At 38.8% G+C, this 19,232-nt stretch overlaps 1 protein-coding gene across 3 annotated transcripts in view; it reads right to left on the reverse strand.

Moving 5' to 3' along the window:
- Positions 1-19,232, reverse strand: part of ap3b1a (adaptor related protein complex 3 subunit beta 1a) — a 112,752-nt gene that overhangs the window by 18,799 nt on the left and 74,721 nt on the right. For all 3 annotated transcript variants that reach the window (XM_038292512.1, XM_038292513.1, XM_038292514.1), the window contains exons 23-25: positions 5,684-5,912; positions 3,047-3,131; positions 548-645 (exon numbers count right to left, since the gene is read on the reverse strand). In XM_038292512.1, the coding sequence (XP_038148440.1) occupies positions 548-645; positions 3,047-3,131; positions 5,684-5,912 (412 nt within the window). The remainder of the gene's footprint in view (positions 1-547; positions 646-3,046; positions 3,132-5,683; positions 5,913-19,232) is intronic.

Here is a 19,232-nt window from a genome sequence, read left to right on the forward strand (position 1 = left end):
ATTTAACATTTTCTTCTTCCATCAAGGTAAGTGAGCTAAGCTATTTAGGTTTTATTTTAGTTATGCTTTCAATTTAATGGTCATATATCTCACAGCTGTCAATTAACTGGATAAAGATATTTTTTACAACATAAAAGTCCAGGAAAATTTATCCAAAGTCTGCACATGCAGTCTTATTTGTAAACTCACCCGGATCCACTTTGTTTTTCTATAACTGATTTCCTGCCTGAACTAAATGCTCTTGGTGGAACATGGTGCCTGTGCAGTTTCCACCTCCAGTGGAACCGTGGGGTAAGAAATCCCACTCAGGAAGGTATCCACAGCCTTTACCCTGAAGCTAATAACTGAGCTGAGATGCAAACACACAATTCATCCTTCATATGTTTTCACAGATGTTTAGCCATACCACAAACAAGGGAAAAGCTTATTGCCTTTGTACAACACTGATGTTTCACCAGAATAAAGTGACAGATGTCTAAAATTCTGATGGATTGTTTTCATTTCTATCATTTTCATAAAAGAGAACTATAATAAAATGTGTACTCACTTTGTTCTTTGCAGAAGTCTGGTTCTTGCATGGTACTGGGCATTAAGAGCTCTCCTACAGCAGGCTGAATGGATACGCTGAACTGGTCCTCCTTGGTGCTGAGGAAGGATCAACAGAATCGTAAACCGAATTGCAGAATTACAGACCCTTTTAGAACATGCTCCTCACCGGGCTTTGGGTATCTTTTAATTAAGATGTTTTTTTTACTAAACCTTTTGACGCTTCCCTCTTTAAGCTTTCATCTAAAAATCTGTAACTATCTGAATCAGTTTTAGCGTGGCTCATTCCTTCTTTTCTACATGATGAACTAAACTTAAAAAAACTGAAACAACTTGATTTAGTATATAGTTTGCATGAAGGACAAGGAAAAAATGTAAACAGCAGAATCCACAATAAGCCCTTTAGCAAGCAGCTGCTAGGTTTCTTAGGTTCCTCTTGCAGTGCAATATTACTTACGTTTTTTTTAGTCTTTAGTAAATACCCCCTAGATGGTTGTGATATTTTTTTATGGTAAATTTTGATGATTCCATGCATATTTCCGTTAAGATGCTGTACAGCACATGGGGTCACAATTTGCACAACTGTCTATTATAGAACACACATCTTTTCTGAGAAACATAAAATATGAGCAAACGAAGCCTAAGGTGAACACTGACCACATAAAACAGGCATTATTCATTACTTTGCAAGCTAAGCGCTAAGTGTATCAGATGATTATCAAGTAAGAATAAAATAAAAAACTGATATCTAACTTCTTTTATCTTATCACCTGGTGAAATAAATCTGAGCTATAATTATAAACCACTAACAATGTAGGTTTAACATTGGTTGGAGACTGTTATTCTGAAGCTAGCAGGGAAAATATGTCAGAAAACATGTGTGTTCTAGAATAGACAATTGCTAGTGGGGTGCAAATATATTTGTACTTATTTGACAAAAGCAAATTGTGACCCCATGTGCTTTACAGCATTATGTTCATTCAGCTCCTGAAAGGAAATACGCATGGAATCATCTAAATTTAGCATAAAAAATTATCACTACCATCTGGATATTTACAGAGGACTGAAAAAACTTAAAGCGGAACACCGTTTTTTTTTTTACATTGGGCCCTTGATTTTATGTTATTACATCATGTTCTACTCACCCATATAAGTTCTGTGTCATTTGGAGCTGTTCTATATATATATATATATATATATATATATTTATTAGGGATGCACAATATAATCGTCCCCCTATCGGTATCGGCCTGTATCGGCCTCAAAACTGAATATCGGACATCGGCCACCCCACCGATATTTGATCAGTTTCTGAGTTTTTAAAGTCTAAAAAAAAAATAAATACTACTTCTTCTTCTTCCTCAAAAACTTCTTTTTTACAGACTTAAAAACTTCTAAAGACGAGAGAAAAAATATTGATACATTAAAATATCACAATATCTTCATATGCTGATATATTGCCATTTAAAAACACCATATCAATCTCTTTTACTAATTAAATATTGCTATATGTCATCGTTATGCTACGAAATCCCCCGAAAATTCACAAAATTTTGCCATATTTTTATATGTTGATATATTGACGCGGTATCGATCTATTTTACTAACAAAATCTCACAAGAATTTGCAAAATATCACGAGAGTTTGTAACAGAACGATGAAATTTCAGGAGATTTTGAAAGTAAAATAGATCGATACCGCGTTTTCAAAAATAAATTTGATATCAGCATATGAAAATATATTTGAGTATATTATTTTTCAAAGTGTCAGAAATGGATAAAAAAACTGCTATTTTCAATGACTACTTATTTTTGTCCAGCTTTAACATCGGTATCGATATCGGTTATCGGCTACATGAGTTTTAAAACATCGGCATATCGGATATCGGCCAAAATCCCAATATCGTGCATCCCTAATATATGTATATATATATATATATATATATATATATATATATATATATATATATATATATATATATATGCATACTGAACAGAACTCCTAAATCATTTCAGAAAGTTCCTTCTAGTTTAAATTGATTCTAATTGTAGCAAGCCAAGTAAAATGTACTCTCTATTGTTTTTTAAGCCTTTTTGTCCATTTGCCTTTCTGTGTATGAAGTGTTTCTCCTCCGATTGTCAAGCAAACCAGTCCTCTGCAAGTAGCATTTTCAAACAGATTAACACCCCCATCTCAAACAGATTTTCTGATAAGGTTATTGATCAGCTGAGCAGCAGTGCCAATGGCATTCAGCAGTAGGATTTGGGCTGGTGCTGATTAGCGAGGGAATAATTGTTATCCCAGCGAACTGGGATCAATTGCTGCTGATGTCTCACCTGGGAACGAAGGCAGAGTGAGGGTGAAAACAAATAAAAAATTGGACGAGAAAAGGCGAAACGAGTTAAAGCCGGACAAGATGCAGAGCAGCCGTTGGAGAACTGATTCAAACAGTCACACTGCTGATTTTTTTTGGTAGAGGGGTTGTTTCCTGATGTCTTACCATAACTGGAAATTGGCTGCTTGCGTTGAGTCACTGAAGTCGATACCCATGGATACAGTCACTGAGGCCCCTGGCTCCAACCGCTCTGAGAATAGAAACGAGGGAAGGAAACGAGAGTAGCAAAGAAAGAGTGAGATCCAAGGGCATGGCGTGCAGCGTGGGGAAGGATGAGGCAGGGAGAGTGGAGGTGGAGGAGGAGCGGGCTGCCGCCGCAGCAGCAGAGTGGAACAGACAAGCATCTACACAGCATGTGTTTTCTACATCACAAAGCAAGGCCACCATGTGTGAGAAATCTATCCTTCAATCTCCTTCCCAACAAATTCAGCCTCTGAAGTAAGGAAAAAAAAAACACGAATAAGAGGCAGCTTTCCAAAACAACAGAGCCGTCAAGGACTAAATCAGCATCGAGAGAGCTGAGTGGGGGGAAACTGGCAGAGTGGGTAACAGAAGACTGCATAAAGGTGTATCAGGAGCTATGAGCAACTTTAACTAAAGTTTGAGGAATAGTTTTATCACTAAAAATCTCCCGTTTGTTAGTTTCTGAAATTGTTTTTCAAAATTAAATCATAATAAGTTTGTCTGAGCGAACTACATAGAAATAACCCAATAACCACTAACACCAGTCGTTCTTTAATTCAAAATGTTTTATAGTAAAAAATAGCTAAATAACTTATTATCATTCTTCTATAAACAAACAAAGAGCATCTCTACATACAGCTTGTTCTGTATTCATCCCCTGCAGTTTATCCAAACTGAATCCAGCCACAGGCTCACAGTACCCACACTCAATCGATCCAATTTACCCACCGTTTGGCTGCATGAGTTCCCCCAATGCCCAATCAATCCCCTGCAAAGGGCGGTTTTAACATGCTTCATCGCACATCACTTCTGTCTCACCGTGCATTCAGGCACACATGCAGAAGACAATCCTTAAAAAAAAAAAGGTACAGTCTGCAGACAGAAACCTGGGTGATGGTGGGAGAATTTTCTTTACTGGTCGATATCAATGAAAAGGAGATTTGATTAGATCTGATGATTTGTCATTTAGTTTGAGGTACAGGGACGGAGCTGTTTGGAGAGGTAATCGAGCTCAGAAGGTTGGATAATTTGACAATTAACAATTCCGTGTGGAATAAAAACATCACAACAGAGAAAAATCTCAATAAGCTCGGACATCGTGGACCAAGGGTTCATCTCTAAAAACGAATAAAATACATAAATGTGGGTAGCAAAACTTTAAAAGTGACATCTCAGCAAAAAACAGAAAGAAATTTAAAGACATTAAACAGATTCAATAATCAAAGACCATAAAACAACTTTAACACAAAACATATTAATGTCCGTGCAGTCAATAGAAGGTCAGGTGTCTCCTTGATGGTCTGACTGTCGACTCACTGCTGCATATGTCTCTTAGTAAAAATCACTGCATCAATGCAGCTCGTTTAGAAGGTGGTCAGCCTGCAGTTCTGCTGAAGGGCCCGTCTGCACCAGATGTCTCCTATTCCTGTAGAAAATACTCTATAAACTCCGTGTTGGGTTAAAGTAATGGTGATACCAAAGCGGTACCGGAGCGGCATCTGGTGCAATCAGCAAAGGTCTCTATCTGCAAAATTACCAGATCGCTGCATCTCTAGTTTTAACTCATCAACGTGTCGGTCATTCAAAGTGTTTTTCATCTGGTTTACATAGTCATTTAATTTAAATATGTGTTATTCTGCACAATAATAACTACATTTAACCATTTATATTTTAAAACAAAATATAAATGGGAAAAATAAAAGGTTAAAACAGTTGAAAGATAACAGAAGGGGTTATTTCTATGAACGATTTTAAATGCTGTGAAATTAAAGAGTAACAGATAATTTTTTTTAGGTTTATAATTTTATGTATATATTCTGTTATTTCCCGGATTGGGATAAATAAAGTATATCTATCTATAAAAATCAATTTAATAGAGTATACTGGCTGGTGATCATTTTCATAGAGGTTTCATTTTTTAGACTTCTAAAATTTCCTGCAATTTTAGCCATAATTGGTTGTTATGTAAACTTTAAATCAATACATTTGAATATATGGTTGTTAAACAGATTTTTTCGTCATTGGAACTGAGTAAAATCTGTAGCTCTTGAGGAATCCTTAAAATATCTCATACAGATGTAAAATACCAATTCTTCTTCAACAGAAACAACTTCAAAAGACATTTATTTTCTGTTAAAATAAAAAATATCTCAAGGTTGTCCCGTTTTGAGGCTACATCAGCTTTAAATAATCATGTCCAAGTTAATTTTGCAGCTTATTGCAGCAATGAAATGCATGAATGTTGCTTACACTATTTAGTCTCAGACCAACTTCATGTCTTTTCTCACAATTATGGTAATTAAAAACCTGGTTATTAACCCTAAAATTTAAGAAACAACTATAAATGACCATTAATATCTCTGAGACATAACAGCTAAATTTGGTTCCATCATGCTAAGAGTGGCTGAAACTACCTGACTTGATCCTTTGATAGGTGGAAACACCTTTCAACAGAATTACTGTTAACTAAAACTCAAAAGTATCCATAGTATTTGGTTAGTGAATAAATATTCCTTCTGGGTAACAGATGCTGAAGTCTCCCGAGTGGAAGGAACTCACCGATGGTGTTGAAGCAGTGGATATTCAGGCTTGCCGGGCTCCGATCTCCTATATGGATCTCTTCCAGGCTGTGGTCTGAGCTGTTGGTCAGGATGACCTGAACTGAAACCATACTGGCCTGGTACAAACACGGTTGCCGAGGGAAATGGTACCTGGCCGACAAACCTTTCCCTGTCATATGGTGGAGCAGCTCGTAGGTTTTAGCAGGGCCAAATGAGGAAGTGGTGACCTGGAAAGACATTGGAAAAACAAAAAGAAAAAGGTTTAATTTAATTTCTAGTTGTTTTCATTTTTAAGCAAACAATTAATGATGGTTATGAAACAGATCCAACTAAACATTTCATACTTTTCTTTTTAGATTTTACGTAAAAGACAAACACAAAGGTGTCTGTGAAACAGAAACAGGATAAATCATCCAAAACAACCATCAGCTTCCCAAAGACCCCTGATGTTACCCAGGCATGCCTCAAAATTGGCCCTTTGACGGCCGCCGTCCTGCAGCCTTTAGAGGTTCCCCTTCTTCAGCACAGCTGATTTCCACTCATAGCAGACCAACAGGCTTTTGCTGAACTGCAATCCTCAGAACCAGTGATGCTAAAGCAGAGAATCCTCTAAAACCTGCAGAATAGCAACTTTGGGCATGCATTGTCTAACCATATCTCTGTATAGGTTGGGGTGTTCTATTAAGGTGCAAATACTTTTCTTGGACACCATTAGACTTTTTCCATTAAATTCTAATGCAGATTTTGATCAAACTTTGCAAGTAAGAAGATTTTGCACTAAATAATTCTATTTAAAAACACACCACTTTCCACGTGCATTTAGAACATTTTACGCTTGCAGATTCAATAGCATGAGGCCCCCAAACATATCAGAACCTTGAGTTCATGCTCCTTCTCTGCTCTTGCTCTTCTCTCCTATTTGCATGTGGACCCATTTCTGTGCTGTCGTGTCAATTTTTGTCACTTTAAAGTTGGGACTAAGCTGAGAGACTAAACTGCTTCTGATTGGCTACTTTTCAGGAAATCCCATGTCTTGAGACAGAACTGTTTATTCTCTCTTTTTGCGGCTACAGAAATTAGCATCTTTAGACTAGGGTTGCCACCCATTCCTTAAAACAGGGGTGTCAAACTGGTTCCAGAAAGGGCCGTGTGGCTGCAGGTTTTCTTTCCAACCAAACAATAGCACACCAGACTCCATTCATCTTATTAAGTCATCATGTTGACTAACTCAAGACTAGACTCACTTGATGAGATGAATGGAGTCTGGTGTGCTATTGCTTGGTTGGAAAGAAAACCTGCAGCTACTCGGCCCTTTCTGGAACTAGTTTGACACCCCTGCCTTAAAATATTTAGTTGTCTTTTAAGCATCAGTTAAACATTGCGTTCTGTATTAAACCAATAAGGGACGCCATTGGTTCCGTATTATCATAAATATCCAATACACAAAAAACCCACAGGAACTAGTAAAGCAAGCAAAATTGTCCTACGAGTTCTAAGCTGGACCTCCTCAGCTTCACATCACTGCCATGGTTGCCTAGTGACGGACTAGCCTCCTCTACACTGCCCCCCGATACTACTCAGATACAGACATAGAGGAAGAGGAAAATCCCTGGCTGAACGGTGTCAGTGGGGAAGAGGAAAATGATAAAATATGTCAGAATCTCAGTGACTGTTAACAGTGAAGCCTAGCGGACGATTCGTGGCTGAAAGGAAACAAGACAGACTCATCAGAACACCAGAATCCCAGCATGCATCCTTCATACCCTGACCATCTCCTCTGGAGTTAGTGATAATTTATTTCATATTCTGTCCATTTGTCAGTACAAAAGGCTATTTAAAGAGTATATCATGCTAAAAGTACAAAAAAAAAAATAACAGAAGAACACAAATATTGCCAAAATAATGCAAATTTTTTGTTTAGCTTTGTTTATATTTTTGTACATGTTTTTGCAATTTTCAATTCATAAAATCAGCAATAATTTCCATTTTATTTTGTTCTAAAAAGGGTCTACTTTTAGATTAATCCAAAAAAACTTTAAATAGATTAACGGATTACTAACAGAACTGATGGCTGCAGGTAGATGATCACTAAATCAAAAACATTTCCAAAAAATTTGTTTAAAAAAAAATAAAAATCAAAAACCAGCTAAAATTTTTAGTTTCCTTCAAGCCCTTTCAACACAATACCTTAACATGTGGATGATAAAAACAATGGGAACACATTAATCAGTGAGGAATGTTATGGGGAGTCTTATAGTGTTTCCAAAAAGTCTCGAGTCCAACATCTAACAAAATGAAGCTACACAATGACAAACTCTGATAGGCTAAGCAGGACAGGCTTTAAAAAGAGGAGCTGCAGAGATCAGCAGTTCAAGTAGGACATTCTGTCACGTCAAACAGAATTGCTATCCAAATATCTGGTATTTTATCAAGCAGGGATCAGAAAGCTTGTCATGGCTGATGAGAGCGTGGATGGAGTTAAATACAAGGCAGTCATTGAATAGACTGTAGAAGCTACTAATGATTCTAGACGGAGGCTGGTTCTATTCAAAGTTCTGAGCAAAACAGGACCTGGAGACGCTCTCTATACAACCTACAAGTGGGTAGTAACTAGTTACATTTACTCCGTTACTTTTAATGGAGTAAGTTTTAGAAAAAATAAATACTTTTATGAGTAGTTTAACAGCATTACACTTTTTAGTGGAGTAGAAGTATATAAAATATAAAACTTAAATATTAAGACTCTTGGTTAATAGTTCTGGCTACTCTCTCCATTGTGAGTTACTTCACCTGTAGCTATTGATTTGGGGGAGTTTTTGGTGTTCATTCCACCTAAATGTTTTGTTGTGTGATTACTCTAAACCAGAGGTCACGGATTAGCGAACCGCGGTCTGGATACGGACCCAACCTGATTCAAAACATTTATAAATTACCACGTTGTCTGACGACAGTGTCTAAACGTCACTTTTGGCACTTCTCGTTACCCTGAAATCCAGCATCCTCCGTCTCCGCTCCGCTGCGCTCCAGACCTCCTGCGCAAAGCAAAGCCTACAGCCTCAGCTGTTCCTCCCGTATTGCTACGCTCCGACTTATCCTTGGAGCTCGAGGAGAGCATGCGCGTAATTATCATTAAATTCATAGGAGCAAAACATGCAGAACTGAACACTTAATTTAATATGACATTAAAAAAATCTCCATCAGCATCGAGCAGATGTTCAGTTTCTGATGGAAATGAGAAATCTGCTTCCTGGTCCGTTGAAGTACCAATAGTTTGATCCAATCTTTTAAATAAACAGTGTTAGTTTTTTTGAAAAATACAAGAATTATGCTCTAATTTGTGATTACCGATCTGTTGTTACTATATTTTAATTTGACAAACCGGATCTTCTTGCCATTCTTCTTTCTGTTTGGCTCAACCTGCTGCTGTGAAGCAGGATTCTCCACCATGAACAGAATCAAAAATAAATATGGATCCAGGCTAAAAATGAGCACCATAAAAAGCAATAAAAAAGAAACATTATTTTAGTATATGTGATTTAGGAAATTGTCTATATACCAAACTGAACGATTGTTGTTCTCTACTTGAAAATACACTTTAGATTTTAAAATGGAAAAATGTTCTATTTTATTTTTTTATTTTTTTTATTTAAAAATTCAATGTATAACATGAATGCATAAAAACATTTTATTTCAGTGTTAAATTCTGTTTAAAGTAACAGATTAAAATTAAAAATTTCTCCGGACCTTTACTGGTTGATGATTTTCTTTGGTTGCTGATTTTTAATTGGTGACCCCTGCTGTATGTTATATGTTGATTACTATCTCATTTTTTGAGAGACCAGAATTTGTATATCACTTAATATTTTGTTAAATCTTCCATAATTTTGTAAAATATTTAATCAGTTTTACTAAGTAGATTAACTTTTAAACTCTTGAGCAATTTCTTCAAAGCTACTTTTTACATTTACTTGGGTAAAAATATGATAAAGTAGTGCTCCTCTTAGTTAGGTACTATTTTTGGGTACTCTACGTACCTCTGATCCAACCTGAGCTAGAAAACAGTGGGCTAAGGTCACAGCCTCCAACTTTGCAAAGCTGTTAGATAGACCTCAAGAACTACACATATATCCTTTTCCTCCTATTTTATGATTCTTCTTTGGCTCGGCTGCTCCGCAGATATGACACAATACAGTGGGGAGGTTTGTACCGCAACGCATCCAAAGAAAAGGACGTCCGTTCCTCACACCATGTACGTTCATACACCTAAATGCATCTAACCAGCAGCTAGAAGGCAGCTCTAGTTAGTGAAGCAGGAGCCATCTCGACTCTCTCGGATGAAGAGGAGTGCATTTATGAAACGCCGTCAATCAGTGGAGATAGATGAAAATGGGCTGTATGCTCAGACAAAGCAGGCTGAATAAAAACAGCTCTAATGAATGGAAACACAAGAGCCTGTCTTGCCCAAACATGGCTGTTTAAAGGAGCTTTTACCCTTTCAGAGGCAGGAAATTGTATTACCTCCAAGAGACACAGAAAAGAAAGGAGGTGGAGGCGGCGTTTTAGTTTCTATCTTTAAAATTACCATCCCTTTGCGTAGATGAACACCGTTCACACTTATCTTTGATTTTATTTGCACTGTGTAGCACTTTGAGATTTTTATTAATGAAAAGTGCGGTACAAATTGGATTTATTATTATTATTATTATTAAAGTTTTCTCTTGATGCTGGCCGCTGACCGCACTAATCAGAGACGAGTTTTCATAGCCTGCAGAGGGCAACACGATACATCAGTTTTAAATGCATGTAATTGTTGTTTCTGGACTTAATGCATTATATAGTATGTAGTTTAAAAAAAAGGAATTATAACCATAATATTTCCTCCTGGTTATTAGAAGAAAAAGAGATAATTTGATTGAACGCAGCAATGATCGTAGAAAATAAACCTGAGAAATAAAGGCTGATACAAACTGTTAAGTCTAAAGGAATCATTATCACCTGAAAGTAACCAAAACTTTGCACCAATTAATATGAGCTTAGGAAAAGAAAACATTAATCTATGGCACAAAACAAAGAAAACTAAACATATTTTCAGGATATCTGAAAAATAAAAGCAACTGTAGAAAAATAAAACTAGCAGGGAATAAATGTAGCAGGTGATTAAATATTAATTTTGAATTAAAAAAATAAAAAATTAAAGTAGTGAGCTGGTTATTATTCTTAATCTCCTTAATCTATCAGCTTTTCATCAGGGAAAAATCCATTGTAACATTTCCATGGTGTGAACAAATAATGAAACTGTTAAGTTGTTCTGAGAAGCATGTCCTGCTTTTGGTCTTTGGAAAATATTTGCTCCACTTCTGGGGTGAAGTTAGTCCGATCTCACATTTTTTATTTTACTAGGTTACTAGGGCTTCAACTTACATTTATCTTATTAATGGGTTAATTAAACAAAAATCTGTAAGGAAAAATATTTCACAAAATTTGAACCACAGCTAAGCTATCCTACATGAGAAATTTCCAACTAGAGCACATATTCTAACGAAAATAGATCTCTCATCTTAAATGTAAAACTTATTGTAATTGGTACGGTTTAGGCTTAATTACAGCTATTTTTATGTTTTTAGCAAATGTTGTGTTTTAGTGTGTATCCTCTAGATTCATCCCGACTGTGACGGCATGAGGGAAATAGGATGACATCACAAAAGGAATGCTGTCATTAAATTCACTTTTATATTAAAAACCTGTTGAGTTAGACGACCTGCAGCTACAGTGAAACTACTCCGGGTCAGATTAACAAATGCATCCAAATAGAGATGAAAGAAATGAACTAAAGACAGTCACCTGAGACCAGACTGTCCTAGCGTCTCTAAAAGAGGTCACAAAAACATTTGTTGCTGCGTTGTGACGCCGCTGCGCCCTCGCTAGCGCCCGTCACGCCACCCCCAGCCAGGAAATTTATCGCACCACTTTTGGATGTGTCAGAGCAGTCGGTGTCGATAAAGCCTGCCGTAATGTTTGCCAGCCCATCACAACGGAGATTTACCTCCCTGACAGAGACATCCTGCCTCAAGGTCCTGTCTGCTGCCTCGCCCGGAGCAGGCGGCGGGGACAGGACAGGCCTTCAAACTGCATATTATCACCAATTTGACATGGTGGACAGTTAAAGGCTGACACAAGAGCCCATACAACCTCCCCCCCTCCCGTTCCATCCACTGTTGTTCCATGTTTACACGGAGCAATCCCATAACACCTTAAGTGTAAATAAGACAGGGAGAAGGATGTAACCTTGACTTCTCCGCCGTTCTCCCTTTTATCTTTCCTTCGGGTCTAGCTTAGAGTCTCCGTCCCGGACAGGAAGGAGGGAGGTGACAATAAACGAGGAAGTTGATTGAGAGGCTCTATTATGCATCAACTTAAAGGAAGCTCCAGTGATGGATGACACAGACGCACCAGTCACCTTCAGAGCCCGGACACACCGTTCCCAGCATCCTCTCTGCCAAATGACCTGAAAATCCCGCTGACATCTTCAAAAAGGCGCCAAGAGGATCCAGACAGCTTCGTGTTAAACACACAAGAGGCCCGATTGAGAAGGGAGAGCTGTGAAGCGCAGAGCGACGCATGGGCATATATTGAAAATCCATTTTTGTTTTGCAGAAATCGTCCGCTTTGGAAAGGAGCATCAGAATTTCATTATGCTCTCCAATAGTGGGGAGCTTTAAGGTAAAGGGAAGGGGTTCAATCTGAAGGCTTAACTGTTCCCTTCAGTCTGAATATGACAATTAATTGAGGGGCATCAAAAGGACCTTGACTGCAAATTGAATTAAATAAATGTTAGTACAGCCATTTAAAAAACTACTTCAATTTGACAAGGAGCTTCTCCAGAACCTACATACAGAGGTTAGTTAATTTATGTCAATTTTTCAGGAAATTAGATATTCTCAAATGATTAATTTTGGAATTTTTCATTAAAAAGAACATTAGCCATAATAGAGGATTGTTATTCAGAGGCAGGATTGTCCTTCATCCAGCTCTACTAGCACTACACTCACTTTTTTCTCATCTATCTACTGAGCCGATGCTTAGTTTTATAAAGAAATAAACATGCTAGTATTAGAAGAGTAAACATTTGTCGCTTTTTAGTCATTTCTGATTAATATAATCAAAAGGCGTGCATGAAAATTAAGATGAATGTATATGATACATATTTTAAATAAAACATGTTGGTTTCCTGCAGATGTGGGAGCATTGAAGTATATTCACTAATTTAGTTTTTAAACCTACGCATTTCATCTTGTTTCCTAAAGAGGTGACGTATTTCATTGGGATTTTCTATTACAAAAGAGACACAGTGGAAATTAAAGAGCAGAGAAATATGGTTTAACGCCACTAGTGACGAGCGAAAGGAAGTGTTCCCAAAGAGCCTCATCTGTTGCATACACCGACATTCTTTCTGCCAGCTGACAAGCAGTGTGCAGCAACAGGTAAAGCTGGTTTTACACTGAAACATAGAAATCTGTTTTTGAGTTGGCATAAATAAGTCACGAGATGCCAAGATGCCGAGCTTAAAATAAGTCCCATTCTATGTAGCTCATGAAGCTTGGGCAAAGAAAACACAGCAGCAGCACAATGGCTTTGAAATCTGAAAACTATCCTTTATCTAAAAGTCATCTGAAAATAATCTTCCTTTTCCATTTTAAAACTCATCCAAATCTCAACCAATTATACAAACATTTTAACATGCTGGGAGAAAAAGTTCAGCCCAGACCATAGAGGACTGAGAACCAAATTCTGCTCTCAGGGATGCGGGTAAGCACCAATTTCTGTCCTCTAGGATTAGGTAGCAACCTGAAGAGAGGAATGGTGATGTACTCAAGAAACAGGCTGATACATTCGCTGGCTGACATTTTGGACGATATTGGCATGTTTTTCTTGAATCCACATCTGTCAATACGTGTATGCATCAGTTGATTCATTAGTGCATTCAGCAGCCATGCCGTTTATCTCCCGTTCCCTCCATTTGCCATCTATTGTTATTTTTACCCTTTTTAATAAAGGTCTATTTTTTTGTTTAAATTGAGACTTTATCAAGTTATCTTAGGCTACGTTCACACTGCAGCCTGAAGTGACCCAAATCCGATTTTTTTGAACATATGCAACCTGAATCTGATCTTTTCATGGCAGTCTGAACAACACAGGTCCGATTTTTTTCTAATGCGACCCGAGCCACTTGGCTATGTGGTCCTGAATCCGATAGGAATCTGATCTTTTCAAATGCGACCTGGCCGTTCAGACACAGGTCGCATTCATCCGACCTGAACGCCATTAATACCCGACAAAGGTTACTATTCTGCATCTTGCTACACAGAAGCGGCAAGAATAACAACAACCATGGCAGATGATGATGCGGAGAGCAGTATTTATGTTTAACCATGTGAAAAGATTGAGTTTTTATGGTTGGAAAAGACTGCTAGATGCGCGCCGGCACTACCATCCATGTTTACTTCCGCAGACATAGAGCACGCTGGCCTGTGACGTCATTGCGTCCTCTACTGCGCATGCGGGACACTTGCGTTGTATGAATGCAGTTCACACAGGAGATCACATACAAGTCGCATATATTTGGAAATATGAACGGCACTGGAAAAAAAAAAAAAAATCGGATTTTACAAAATCGGATTTCACTCATCGGAATTTAGGGTCAAGGCCTGCAGTGTGAACATTGCCAAAGTGTCATTTTTATTTTGCAAATGGAGAAAACTGTTTCAGCTTCGAGAGTCTGTTCAAAAATGTTGGCTGCACGTCACGGATCGGTTAGCATGATGTCAAAATAATTGTATTTACAATAAATGTATCGGTGGACTTACTTTGGCAAATCATTATCATGTTAAGCAGATGAAATGGTACAATGAAACTAGCTTTTTGGAAATCATAGCTCCTTAAAGGGCTTAAATCAAGCAATGAGCTCTGATGATCATTGCTTGATCATGCTGTGGGAAGACCAGAGCCGGGTTGACCTGCTAAATTACGTGACAACATTGAATGCAACGTACGGATGTCAACACCGCACCAGTCACTTCAACAAGTCGGAAAAACTCTGTTTACATTAAATAAACATGGCGCTAGGCTGGTAAGAGGGATTTGGACAGATAAAAGAGCAAAATAATAAAGAATGCTGACTTAGTTCTACGTCCCGTCCATGTTGCTCTCCATTATTTACTTCCCTGATTTCCATCGCACCATCGACATCATCAACGCTCACCAAGCATGATGTCGTCGTCAGACACACATTGGTGGGGGACAGTGGCCTCGCAGCTTGCCAGCAGGGGGTCAGACTCAGCTTTTCGGTCAATTGGGAAAAGAGCCAAAAGCCGATTGTTAGCGGGTCAACCTGGGTGTGAAAAACGTGGGTTTTCAGTGAGAAAGCACCTGAAGTAGCTCTTTTAGAAGCAAAGCACAGCTTCTCTCCATTTTTTATTTCATTTTTTTAGCCAATTCCTCAGCTGTTTCAATCAGCTCAATCTGTTTTTTGGCCATAAAGGTTTCAGCCTTCAGTAGTGGTTCGATACGGCAACATCATGGAATTGGCGGGACTAAGATGGGGAGGGGAGGCTACACTTTGAAGTCAGGTGTTTTTATTTGGGGCTACATTTAAAACACCTTTATTTAACAGCAAATGAATACCTATATAGTTCCAGGGCCATTAATGAATCATATATTTTTGCCTACAGTTGACTTTTAAAGGCTTAAAAGAAGATTTATATAGGACCTTTTAGATCTTTTAATACCTTCAAATACAGACCAACGTCCAGACGTATTATATTAATGATGCAAAGAATAGGATCATTTATTGTTTATGTTTCATAAATAATGTCTGACATGTCGGCAATCACATTGATGTTGGCCAGTTTTGGTCGTTTGTTTGCTCTTTTTATTTCAGGAGGGGAAGGGATTAATCATTGTTTGGTTGTGTGACAGAGAGGGTGATGCAGCAAAGAAATGTGGATGTTTATCTGAAGCAGAGAAGCAATGTTAACGCTATGGTCAGGTAATAACAATAATAACGGCAATATTAACACTGGATGTTGATGTATTTTCGCATCCCTGCGTCCCTTGATTTTAATAACAAGGATATTTAATGCTTGAATAAGACTTTTTCATTTAAAACCTACCCTAAAACATAGTGGGATCTTCACTGGTATCAAGTGAAACAAACATCAGTTATTATAAGGGTAAAATAATAAAGTTGATAAAAAGTGCAAGAATTTAATTACAAAGGCAGATTCAATATCAGCTTTACAATTTATACATCTTAAAAGGAAAGTCTTTAAGGTCAGGTTGGCCAGAGAAAAAGCCCAATATCATCTTAAAGAAGGATCACACAAAAGTGACGACAGTTGATAATTATAAACAGTAAACATATCATGAATAAGCAAATAAATGCCCAAAGAGCTGCATTAAAGCCTGACCGTTCCCCCCATCCTGCAGCTGGTTCCTCGGCTGAAACACTGACTGACCGTTTCCTCCTGGACGCTTCTTCCTATTTAAGAACCAATCTCTGCAGTTTGAGTGGCAGTAAGAGGTTTGGAGGCCAGGAGTTGCTATATTCGTAGAGCTGTAGGTCCCTCTGCTGACTCATAATTAGACGTGAACCTGGAGCTCCCGCTTACGGGGGAGGTCACAGGGGTGAGGGGAGAGACGAGGGAGGAGGAGGGGGGGAGCCCGCGCCCGCCTGATGGACACCAAATGAACAAATTATGATGGCCCCCTCTGGGCGTGATGGGGTCAAACGCCCCGCGACCCGCCGCTGACAGTTCAATTTCCCCCTAACGCAGCCCCATTCGCTGACTGCTAATTATGAATGAAAAGTTATCAGCCTCAGCCGCCCCGCCGCACACATGGACAGCGGTCGGAAGAGGTTCGGGGTGACGCGAGAGGGAGGGGGGGGATTTAAGAGGCAATTGTGAGAGATCCTGATGTCAAAATGTTATTAGAGAGAGCGGTAGCATGCAGAAACTGAGGAGAGGAGCAGGAGACAGAAGAGGAGGTGGGTCAAAGAAAGTGACCGGGGTTAATCTAAATGCCTTTGATAACCATGCAGTAATTCTCTAAAAGGGCCCGAGCGCTCAGCTGAGACAGACTCGCTGCCTCTGTGGGCAGATTGCTGAGAAATAGAAACGACACTGAGGCCAGTTGGTGTGTGTGTAGGTGAGAATGTGCATATGCACATGCAGGTGTGTGGGAATAAAAGGGGAGGTTATTTACCCTTGTATATGAATTCCGCAGCCCATCATGTATTTATGCATAGAATTGACTCTAAATCAGATGGCGACGTGCGAAAAGTTCCCTGTTCTAATCTGCATTTCTATTCTCCATTACTCCCTGGCCTTCACCTGAGGAGGGGAGATTGACTAACAAGACTGGGGCAGCATCGATGTTGGCTTCAGAGCAGCTGTCAATCATCCTGACAGACAGGCAGGAAGGGCTGAGAGGAACGCACAAAATATTCACTAACTCGCCAAAACACAGAGAGGGGACACACTGGAGGCCCTTCAGATGGGTGTGCACCATTCAGAAGCTAAAAATAAGTTAACCCTGAAATAAAGCAACTAGTGAAACAAAACGCTTATCCCTATTCAGCCTCAGCTCAGACTGTCGCTATTAGTGGAAGATGGTAACAAAACAGCAGTTCACCCTCCTAAACATTAAAAAAATTCCTCAAACTTATATTTTCTTATTTTTTACTCCAAAAACTAAAAGCTGAGTCGCACCGTTTGCGTCCGAATTTTTAATCTCCGATCCGATTTTTTCCATCACATTACCTGCGTATAGAGAGGCTCTGACTACGTAGGTTGAGCAGATGTTTTTTTCACATCCGTTTTTCTGCCCTACAGTATCACTTGAGTGGCAAAGTTTATAAAAAGTTATTACGCCATGGGAATAAAGCAAAGCCCCATTTCCTAAGTTGACTGCTGCGCAGCATTTCAAGCCAGAACAGATAGAGAATTTAAACAGGCTTACATTAGAAATATAACAGGATATGTGTTTAAAGCAAAGGAAAACGCAGGTAATGAATGAGGCAGTGAGAAGTGATTCTCAGAGAAATCTGCCAGGCTCAAAGAGTCACTGCTATATCAGTTTTCTGTCCTCCTGAACCCCTATCATGGGTAAAGTATTCTGTTTTTTAAAGGGTTTTATTGAATGTTTTTGACCAGCCTACCCCACCTGTTTTCTAGGCACAGTGTGATGACAGATTTTAGTTTGTATTTCCACCCAAATAGGATGTGTTTTAATTTGTAACCACATCTCTCTTCCTTTCGAAACCAAGAAACTACAGCTGAATTGCTGCGTAGTCAAACTAAAATAATACAAGGGTCTATCTCAAAGGGAGCAACGCAAGCCCTGTTGCAAAAAATTGTGTCAGCGTGATCATAGAGGTAAATTTCTCCAATGCGACATCAACAGAGTTCAAGTATCCCATTTTATGTCGGATTGGATGCAAAATCGGATTCAGTCACCTCAGGGTAGAGTCCTGCAAAATGCTCTTTTGCGGGTAAAAAATACATAAATAAAAATAAACGGGTCGGGTGGATATTTTTTTAGTGCGGGCGGGTAGTTGGTGATTTTTTTTTTTATGCGTGTGTGTTGTTATGGACATCAGAAATGTTATATTAATCAGGCACTGGGGTCACCCTTGTTGTAGCTTAAAGCCCTGCCGGCAGTGTGGGCTTCCCTCCAAAAAGGCCACAGTCAGTGCATACACGTCTGCTGCAGTGTTAATGGCGCTGTTCTGCAGCGCAGCGTACTATAACCTATTACTAAATGTGTTAACGGGTCGGGTTGTGGGTTAAATATCAACGGGTCGGGTTCGGATTTGAATTGAATATATCCGCGGGTGACGGGTCGGGTTCGGTAGTCATCCTAACGGGTTCGGGCGGGTGCGGGTTGGTAAAACTCGACCCTTTCAGGACTCTACCTCTGGGCATTAGACTCTCTTGAACATAGAACCAGACGCAGATGTTGGGGTTTATTTGGCTGCCCAGGATTGCTTTACTGTGGACACCCCTGACTGAGATTAATTTAACTTGAAAATACAGAGATAAAAGCAGAAATAATAAATTTAACTGAAAACTTTTATATATTACCACATGGCAGTTTTACGATACGCATTGCATCTCTCCCTCCTTTGAACTTAAGAGCATCGGTGTCATCCTGAACACCCCTCTCCATCCTCTCCTTTTTTCCACCCATTTTCCGAATTGATGGAAATATGCTGCAGCGATGGAAAACTTAAATCCATAAGCAAAGTTTGAATAAAAAGAGAAAAGAATGTTTAAATGCAGGGAAAGTTTTATTTTTCTAAACTTTCCATCGGTAATAGGGCATGGTTTAACATTGTTTATCTTTAACCACTAGGCTGGATTAGGACCCATATTTATGTCATCAATATGAACGGTGAGTGGAATGTTGAGGCAGATAAAAACTGTTTAGAGAACTACAGCAACTTGTTGCTGTTTAACAAAAACAATGAAACATGTTGGGTTTACTAA

This window comes from Cyprinodon tularosa, unplaced genomic scaffold (assembly GCF_016077235.1).
Source record: "Cyprinodon tularosa strain WSP-4 unplaced genomic scaffold, ASM1607723v1 ctg313, whole genome shotgun sequence".
NCBI classification, from domain to species: domain Eukaryota; kingdom Metazoa; phylum Chordata; class Actinopteri; order Cyprinodontiformes; family Cyprinodontidae; genus Cyprinodon; species Cyprinodon tularosa.